Source organism: Aquarana catesbeiana, linkage group LG04 (assembly GCF_042186555.1).
Source record: "Aquarana catesbeiana isolate 2022-GZ linkage group LG04, ASM4218655v1, whole genome shotgun sequence".
In the NCBI taxonomy this organism is placed as follows: domain Eukaryota; kingdom Metazoa; phylum Chordata; class Amphibia; order Anura; family Ranidae; genus Aquarana; species Aquarana catesbeiana.
This window is the reverse complement of record NC_133327.1, coordinates 603777594-603787843: the sequence shown is the minus strand read 5'-3', so window position 1 is coordinate 603787843 and position 10250 is coordinate 603777594. Positions and strand designations below refer to the sequence as shown.

At 41.7% G+C, this 10250-nt stretch overlaps 1 protein-coding gene across 1 annotated transcript; it reads right to left on the bottom strand.

Moving 5' to 3' along the window:
• Positions 1-1019: 1019 nt before the first annotated feature.
• Positions 1020-7780, bottom strand: LOC141140758 (uncharacterized). The gene is made up of 2 exons (XM_073628228.1): positions 7394-7780; positions 1020-3358 (listed from the first exon to the last, which is right to left on the bottom strand). The coding sequence occupies exon 2, from the start codon at positions 2996-2998 to the stop codon at positions 1505-1507; it is 1494 nt and encodes a 497-aa protein (XP_073484329.1). The 5' UTR covers positions 2999-3358; positions 7394-7780; the 3' UTR covers positions 1020-1504.
• Between the last annotated feature and the right edge of the window lie 2470 nt (positions 7781-10250).

Sequence of the window (10250 nt, the reverse complement as noted above, 5' to 3'; positions counted from 1 at the left end):
ATCCAGAGATAGGGATCAAGAGCAGTCTGAGGATTCAGAGGAAGAGGAGAGAGATTCTTCCTCTCAGGCACTCAAGAAGCAGGTCCAGTATTATACTGAACTAGTGCATTCCACATTTAAAATGCCCTCTGCTGAGGCCTCTACATCCTCTGTTTCTTCCCTGGGGGTCAGAAGGATCCCACAGACTGCCTTTTCCTTTCCAATTCATCCTTTAATGGATAAATTGTTGTATGAGGACTGGGGACATCCCGATAAACTGTTTACTCCTCCTAAAAGGTTTTCTATGCTTTATCCTCTGGAGGAAAGCTTCACCAAGAAGTGGGAGGTCCCATTCGTGGATGCGGCTGTCTCTTGTGTGAATAAAAACCTGACCTGTCCCTTGGACAATGCTCAGGTGTTTAAAGATCCAACTGATAGAAAGCTGGAAACTTTATTAAAAGCCTCCTTCTCCATGGCTTGCGCTGTAGTCCAACCTACAGTCGCAACTGTGGGTTTGTGTCAATTCCTCAAGCAACAGGTTAAGCAGATGCTTGGACTCCTTCCCAGTGAGGAAGTGGAGAACTATGCAGACCTTCCACAGGTGCTGTGTTTTATGATTGATGCCATTCTCGATTCTGCCCAGCAAGCATCTCGTTTGTCTCTCCTGTTGGTACACATGCGCAGGTCCCTTTGGTTTAAAAGTTGGGCAGCAGAGCTTTCATGCAAAAGATGTTTAGCTGGCTTCCCATTCAAAGGGGAATGCCTATTTGGGGATGACCTAGATAATTTTATCCAAAAAATTACAGGTGGTAAATCTACACTCCTACCAGTTAAGATGAGTAAACTTCCACCATACAAACGGTCTCTTTCCCCTTACCCTGGAACATCAGGCTCTAAGCAGTGGCGACGGCCTTCCCTATCTACTTTCAGAGAAAGGGCCCAGGGTCACAACTGTTAAGTGCAGTTTTCAACTTAACTGCTTCTAGTTTATATTGCTTTGCCAAATTTAGCTATCAAAGAAATAAGACACAGAATATAGATTTCTGTATATCAGATCCGAGCCTTAAAGGTCCCGTACTATCAACTGAACCTGTCGGCTCTTTATTGGGGCTTTTTATAAGGCTGGTTACACAAGCATCAGTTTGAGCAAATTTCCATATAAGGTAACAAGCAGTATATTTCAACATACATGACGCTGGACACATCTGGAAAGACTTAAGCTACGTCTTACAACTGACACGCACACATTATGTAGAAAAAATGAAAAACAACTTAAGTAGAACTCCAACCTATTATTTCCAACCTTATCAATTTCCCCCTTTGACATCATCCCCTCCACGATTCTGGGTCCTTGCAAACAAGTGAATAGCCGATACTTCAAAGAGTGCTATCCCTGACCGCGGGTTGTCAGAGGAGGATAAGTCTTCTCTATTTACCCTCATCCCTCAAATCCATACCAGCATCTTATAAGCAAAGAGAATAGAAAAGGGGTGATGTCAAGTTACCCTTTTTGTCATTGGAGTTCCTAATACCTTTCTCTTTCCATTCTATCTGTTCGTGCCTTAATCTTCCTATATAAGCAACAGTTTATCACGGTAAGCAGTACAAAAACTAAAATTAGAATAAGTATCGGATTGAGCATCCAATTAAAAATTGCCGTAGCAGTGGGTGACCATCCAGCAAATACATCATACCAATGATGTGTTGTTTCATCTCTTATTTGTGAGGATAAATGTATTAATTTCCCTTTATCTATAACCGCAGATATTAGATTATTTTGAAGGGTATGTTCTTGTGTCTCTATGTGTTTTCTAAGTATTTCGGACTCATTTAAGATTTGCCGTAAGAGCTCTAATGATATTATAAAAGGAGTAGTATCAGTAAGATTATCTACCGTCCATTCTAGATTAAATATTCCATGTGCATCTGGTTCAAAAAGGAAAGTGTCATTTTGCCATTTAAGCATTTTAACATTCTTTACGCATCCTGAAAAAAGGGCCGTTTTATTTAAACTTTCCATAGTTTCCTGATCATTTGTGACTAAACAAATATGTTGTGGTCCTATCTCCATAAATCTGTTTCCTACACCTGCTGGTAATCTCTGAAACTTACATATGTTAGATTGATGTTTCAATAAGCAAAGTTCATAGACTGGAGAACTTCTTCCACAGACTATTCCCTTATTAGTTTTAGCACATAGACTTAGATCATGAGTCATGTTTTGTGTATCTACATAGTGTCCATAAATCTCAGGATACCAAAATTCAGGTAGATCCTTTCCTATCAGGAGTGGCATCACTATTAACTTACACATTACCTGGACCTCCTCCACTTTGTATACATCAAACCTTCCAGCACACCATCTTTCCTCACATTCAACTTCTTTTCCTGGTACTTCAAACCATGTACTTTCTAAATTTAAACCCTTGAAATAGTTCATCCAAGTGCGATAATTCCCTAATCGTAGCTCATCTCGAGCTCTATTAATTTGAATGTGATAAGATAGTGTAGAAAAAGCACATTGAGTAATGTTTATAAACTCCTGATTTTCTTTCCACAACTCCAGACTGGCTAGTGCTGTGTGATTAACCATAATATTGAGATATTTAGTTAATTGTACCTGGCTAATTTGTGTTTCGAATGTTGTAGGTAACCATTTGCTTGTAATTATTAAACTATCAGCTATGTGACTTCCTGCACGGTTCCACTTATTTTGTATCATTTCCATCTGTATCCCATTCATTATTCCCATTCCAGTTCCTGCAGCTCCCAGAACTGTATCATACCATTCTCGGCGATACCTACATTCTGGTAGCTGGGGAAAAGTTACATTAAATTTGATTTTTGTTTTCTGTTGTAATACCGAAACATTTATGCAAGATCTAGGAATAGGAGTTAATACAGAGGATTCGAAGATGGTGGGTAGAGCGTCTTCTATTTTTATATTGAAACCATAATGTTGCCATTGTATATATCCTCCTGTTGTGCTTCCCATTTCCTTACTAGTACAAAATACCATTCGTAGTAATGATATTGTGTTATACTCTTATCCTGATTTACCCATCTAAGATCAGTACTATTTTCATGAACTGTTACATTGATACCCGGAGTCCATGTATAAACAAACATTTGAAAACATTCAAGCACTATTATCATAGTTAGAAGGATCTTCATTCTGTTTCTCTTGGTTCAAGACTCTTTTTGCAGTGTGATGCGTGGATCCAGGCTGCTTTTCCTTCCAATTTCACTGAAGTGGCTGTAGTCAAAAGCACTTGATAAGGACCTTCAAATCTAGGTTCCAATGTCTTTCTGGTGTGTTTCTTAACATATACATAATCTCCTGGTAGCAGTGTATGTGTACCTGCTATTGAGTTAGGGTCTGGAAGAGAAGAATACACACTTTTGTGGATCTTAGTTAGACGTTGTTGTAATTGTATCACATATGCAGTCAAACTATCACATTGCAATTGCATACTCTGTAGAAAGTATAGACCTAATCTAGGTGCATTCCCAAAAAGTATTTCATATGGGTTTGTTTAACTCTTGCATAGCTTTTTGTATTTTCAACTTTATTGTCCCATTTACTTTTTCCACTGATCCTGAACTCTGTGGATGGTAAGGGGTGTGAAAACTTTGTTGAACCCCTAACATGGTCATCACATTCTGCATGATTTCTCCTGTAAAGTGTATCCCCCTATCTGATTCTATTGTTTCAGGAAGACCAAACCTAGGTATTAACTCAGTAATCAGTTTCTTGGCTGTGACTTTTGCTGTAGCTGATTTTACTGGATAACTTTCGGGCCAACCCGAGAATAAATCGATACACACGAGGACAAATTCAAAGGGGCCGCTCTTAGGCATTTGTATGTAGTCAATTTGCAGTCTCTGGAAGGGGTATTGGGCCCGAACCTGGTGTTTCCGTGGGGTTTTTACTCTCTATCCTGGGTTATTCAGGAGACAGATTTGGCAGGCTGCACAGTAGTTTCTTCCAGTACTACTGAATCCAGGGGCGAGCCATCCTTGGTTCACAATCCTATACATGGAATTGGAACTGACGTGTGTGGGTAGGTGAACTGCTGCTGCCATTGCTGGGTACAGAGAGGCAGGCAGGCATACTTTGCCCCCTTCCCTCCATACACTGTCAAGGTCTGGTGCTGCTCCCATTCTGACCCACTTATCTTTCTCGCTCTCCCCTACTTGCTCCTGTAATTTACTCAGCTGCTGCCATGTTGGTTCTGGGATACTCACCTCTACCGCTGCTAAGGTCTCAGGGCTTCCTTCCCCTAGAGCTGCCTGTTTTGCAGTCAAATCTGCAAATGCATTTCCTTTTGCCTCAATTGTTTTTGCGCTCGTGTGTGCCGCTATCTTCATAATGGCCACTCGTTTAACCTTTTGAAGATTGTTCAGGACTCTCTTAATCCCTTCTCCATGTTTTACAGGTGTACCTGCTGCTGTCAGATAACCTCTAGCCTTCCATATATGGCCATAATCGTGCGCTACGCCATAAACGTAGGCAGAGTCAGTGTAAATATTCCCTTCTCGTCCTTTTAAGTATTCTAGGGCTTGTTCTAAAGCTTTTAATTCTGCTTCTTGTGCTGACATGTGGGCTGTTAAGAGCTGTGTTTCAATCACCTGTGTCAGTCACTACAGCATACCCTGTGTGATATTTACCCTTGTCATCAGCAAACCTACTACCATCTATGTACAAAGTGTGCTCAGCATTTAAGATTGGTGTATCTGTAACATGTACCTTTAAGAAAAAAAAAAAAAAAATGTACTCTGTCTTAATTATCACCAGATGTTCCTTCTAACTAGAATGACTCTATTGTAGGGATGTTTAACCCTTTCAACTCTGAAAATACACTATATATGAATGTAAAAAATGATGTGTAAAAAATATCTCATCTTGATATAATAAACATGTCCTGTCACATAAAAATGATATATAAAAACTGCAACATATCTGATGGATAAATTATTTCATCAGTAGTCAAAAAAACTAAAAAGTCCATTGTTTTTAGAATGTCCTCTCTTATCAGAAGTTCTCGAGAATTTTTTTTTTTCCTCTTCTTCTTCCTTATTAGCACTATTATTCCCCCTTGCCAAATCTGGTGACTGAAGAGGCAAAAAGGTAGCCAAATTTAAAGTTGTACAGCGCTGAAAAGTAACATTTGGAGGTAAAAGTAAAGTACACTGTAACCTTAATTGCCTAGCCATTGAAATGTGTTTGGGCTGTACCTGAGACAAGATTGCATGTATCTCATGTGTGGTGTGCACTACAACTGGATTGTCTAGAACAATTTCTAATGACTTATCTAGGATTATCGACACCGCTGCTATCGCCCGTACACAGGACGGTGAACCTCTGGACACTGGATCTAATGCTGCTGAAAATTAAGCAACGGATCTTTGTTTTACATGTGCCTGTGTCAAAACACCTGTGGCGTGTCCAGTGATTTCAGCAATATACAAATAAAATATCTTGGTGTAATCTGGAATACCAATAGCCGGGGCAGAAATCATTAACCTTTTCAAAGTGACAAACGACTCATAAGCTACTTCTGTAAGCATATACGGTACAATTTTCAAACAATCGTATAATGGCTGCATCAAAGCGCTAGCATGTGGTATCCATTGTCTACAATATGACACAATACCTAAAAACATACGCAATTGTTTGAAATTCCGTGGGGGTAACATTTCCTTTATCACTTGAACCCTCTCCTTAGTGAGATGTCTCGTACCCTGTGATATACAATGTCCCAAAAAGATAACTTTTTCTGACACACTTGCAACTTTTTCTTATTAACCTTGCAACCTTTTTCTGCCAAAAATCGCAACAAATTAAGGGTGGTATGCAGGCTTTCAGTCTTTCACTTATCTGTGGAATTAATCCTTCCATAAACTGTCTATTGAAGGCTCAGATCGTGACTGGCAGAGCCAAATCCAATCCCTCATCTGCCATCATACTTTCCATAGATAAGTAAAATTCTGATACAGTCTGTCCTGGCATTTGTTTCATGAGTGATATTGACCCTCTCTCCTGTTGTTTTGCCTGAGAGAAAGCTTCTAATCTAGCAATAAAAGGGGCCCTTGAGTCTATGTGTCTGACCTCCTGTCTCTAAATTGCCATCCCCCCTCAGCTCGGTCTGTAGGTCGGTCATAAACTAGTTTAAACAGGGTCAGAGTCATTTTATGTCTGCATAAATCCTCCCCATCCTGCCAGGTTGCTTCATGTGTATTCATTAACTGTGTCACAAAAAAAAAAAAAATCTACAGAAAGCAGCTGGCTTTGCTATACAAAACCCATCCTCTACCCTCAATTTCAGGATATATCTTGTGTAGTTTACGTACTATGTCAGTATATGGGGGTGGGATGGCTGAACTAAGATTATTTAAAATTTCAACATTTTTTTTTTTTTTTTTTTTTATTCTTCTGTCTTTCATATCTCAACCATCACAATCTGAATTATATTTCCACCCCTCTTCTTTTGCTCTATTTGAGACCTTAATTAAGCATTGAATCTGACGCATCCATTGCTTCTCTAACACCTCTCCTTGTCTGTCCCTTTTTATTTCACTCCATACATCCAGGTCTAAACCCGCTGCTCCTTTCACCTTAAATTTACGAAGGACATCCTTTAAGTCCTATGCTTCATCTTTCCCATAGATGTTCTTAATTATCTGTGGCACCGTATAATGCACCACAATTCCCTGACGGGGTTTCGTGTTCTGCTGGCCCATTCTGACAGTCCGTGCCTAGGTAGCGTGTGGGACACTTAGTGTACAGTACTAAATACTAAAAAAAAGCTACACTAGTTCCTCGTTGCCTTCCTCCTAGGGTGCCAGAATACTAAAAACCTCTCCGGATGAGATTTCTGAAATCGAATTACTTTATATGCTAGCCAACTCACAAATATTATGACCAGAATGGCAGCTACACATATACAAGCATTCCTTTAAGTGACCAGGTATCCGACTAGATCTCCGGGCTTATGGAGACCTCATTCCCCCTGTATCTGGGATCCCTCTCACACACTCTTATCCCTGCTTTATGGAGCAGACAGGGCTTATACTTTCAACCCGTCTATGGTTTATGAATTAAATTGAATATCAAACTTAAGCGGCAGACCCCCAAAGTCCTCTTGCGAGGTTAAGGACGCATTCTACTGCTCATTGGGATGATATTCTTTCAATTCATACCAACCTAGGCAAGGCTCATTCACTTTCTCAACAAGACAGACAGAAAACAAAACAACAATTAATTCCAGCAATATAAACCACAATATGCAGTAATTCTAGACTCACCACTACAGAGGCTGGTGTTTTAAAACCAGGAGAACCGTAACTGACAGAACGGATAGGCACAAATCAGGGGAGCACAGAATATAAGAAAAATAAAGCTTTTTCTTACCTGCGCAGGTTTTCAATCTGTGGTTCCCGGAATGCCTGACCTTTTGTTCCGTCAGTCCAATTCATCCACCTCTTGAAGTGTCATCGGTGTGTCCCTGTTCGGGCGCCAGAAATGTTAAGTGCAGTTTTCAACTTAACTGCTTCTAGTTTATATTGCTTTGCCAAATTTAGCTATCAAAGAAATAAGACACAGAATATAGATTTCTGTATATCAGATCCGAGCCTTAAAGGTCCCGTACTATCAACTGAACCTGTCGGCTCTTTATTGGGGCTTTTTATAAGGCTGGTTACACAAGCATCAGTTTGAGCAAATTTCCATATAAGGTAACAAGCAGTATATTTCAACATACATGACGCTGGACACATCTGGAAAGACTTAAGCTACGTCTTACAACTGACACGCACACATTATGTAGAAAAAATGAAAAACAACTTAAGTAGAACTCCAACCTATTATTTCCAACCTTATCACAACCAAGGGCAGAAAAAGGCTTGGGGACGAAAGCCTGCCAAGCAGAGCCCCAAAACATCCCTGTGAAGGGGCGCCCCCACTCGGCCGAGTCGAGGGAAGGCTCCTACAGTTTTCAGGAGCCTGGTGGGAAGAGGTTCAAGACAAGTGGGTGGTCTCTTCAGTATCTCTAGGTTACAAAATAGAGTTCCTAGAGCTTCCACCAGCTCGTTTCCCAAGGTCAAGAGTTCCCAAAGATCCAGTAAAGCGAGAACTGCTGCTACTGGCCTTAGATCGCTTACTATCCCAGGGAGTGATAGTGGAAATGAACCCAAAAGATCAGGGTTCTACTCAAATCTCTTCACCGTTCCAAAGTCAAATGGAGATGTCAGACCCATTCTAGATCTAAAGGATCTGAATCAGTTTCTACACATTCGATCCTTCTGAACGCAGTCAATTCATTCGGTGGTCTCCACCCTGCAGGGGGGAGAATTTATGGCATCAATAGATATCAAGGATGCATATCTTCATGTGCCGATTTTTCCCGCTCACCAAAGATATCCAAGGTTCGCGGTAGACCATGCCATTTCCAGTTTGTGGCCCTTCCTTTCAGTCTCGCTACAGCTCCTCGAATTTTTACAAAAATTCTAGACCCTCTCTTAGCAAATCTAAGAGCTCAGGGCATAACTGTGGTAGCTTATCTAGGCGATTTGCTACTCATAGAGCAATCGGTGGCACACCTGAACTGCGCTGTTTTCAAGACAGTAAGACATTTGGAAAGACTAGGCTGGATAATCAACCTAGAAAAGTCTTCTTTGCAACCTTCAACAAGGTTGGAGTATCTAGGCATGATCATAGACACCGCTCAAGGCAGGGTGTTTCTACCAGAGCCAAAGGTCAAGGCCGTAAGAGCTCTAGTCCGCTTAGTATTAAGCAAAAAGAGTCCATCCATTCGGCTATGTATGAGACTGTTAGGAAAGATGGTTGCCACTTTCGAGGCTGTGCCATTTGCCCAGTTTCACTCAAGGCCCCTGCAGAGAAGCATTCTCGCAGCTTGGAACAAAAAGACTCATGCCTTGGATCTTCCGATGTGCATATCCCCAAGGATATGCAAAAGCCTCAATTGGTGGTTACGAACCAAAAATCTTTTGAAAGGCAAAGCCTTTCTTCCACTACAATGGAAGATCGTAACCACAGATGCCAGTCGGACAGGCTGGGGAGCAGTTCTGGAAGAAACATGCACGCAGGGAGGATGGTCTGCAACCGAGAGATGCTTGCCCATCAATATTCTAGAAATTCGGGCAATTTACTTGGCCCTCATGGACTGGTCTTACAGGCTACAGGGTAATCCTATTCGGATACAATCCGACAATGCCACGGCTGTGGCTTACATCGATCACCAAGGAGGCACCAGAAGTCTGGATGCCCAAAGGGAGGTGAATCGCATTCTTGCATGGGCAGAAAGCCATGTTCCCTACCTGTCTGCGGTATTCATCCCAGGAGTGGAAAATTGGGAAGCGGAATTCTTAAGCCGCTGGCAATTATGCCCAGGAGAATGGTCCCTACACCCCGACATATTCCAAACCATATGTCAAAGGTGGGGAACACCAGATGTGGATCTATTCACGTCCAGATTCAACAGGAAGCTGGACAAATTTGTGTCCAGAACAAGGGAGGTACTTGCTCAGGGGTCAGATGCTCTGACAATCCCATGGGATCAGTACAATCTAATGTATGCCTTCCCTCTGAACCCACTTCATCCGTGGTTCCTGGGAAGGGTCAAAAGGGAAGCAAAGTCGGTCCTTTTAGTAGCCCCAGCTTGGCCCAGATGACCTTGGCATGCAGAGATCGTAAAGATGGCAGTGGGCAGGCCTTGGGTCCTCCCATTCCGGCCAGATCTGCTCACACAGGGTCCGATTTGCCACCCTGCTTTACGAAGTCTAAATTTGGCTGCTGAAACACACATTTTAAAAGACCGTGGGCTCTCAGAGTCAGTCCTTTCCACTCTGGTCAATGCCAGAAAGCCGGCCTCCAGGCTTATTTACTACAAAATCTGGAAGGCATATGTTTCCTGGTGTGAACCCAGGGGATGGCATCCTAGAAGGTATATGATTAGCAGAATCTTGACCTTTCTTCAGTCAGGCCTAGAAATGAGATTGGCTTTGAGCACTATCAAAGTCCAAATTTCGGCTTTGTCTGTATTTTTTCAGAAGCCAATTGCTTCACATTCCCTGGTCCGGGCCTTTATTCAGGGGGCACATGCGGTTGAATCCGCCAGTCAAATCTCCAGTATGCCTATGGGATTTGAATTTGGTGTTGTCGGCTTTACAGGGACAACCCTTTGAGCCACTGCACCTGGCTCCTTTAGTGCTTTTGACTAAAAAAATAGTCTTCTTGATAGCCATATCCT

Excerpts from the sequence above, each read along its gene's own strand:
- LOC141140758 (XM_073628228.1), bottom strand. The coding sequence starts at position 2,998 with ATGGTATTTTGTACTAGTAAGGAAATGGGAAGCACAACAGGAGGATAT.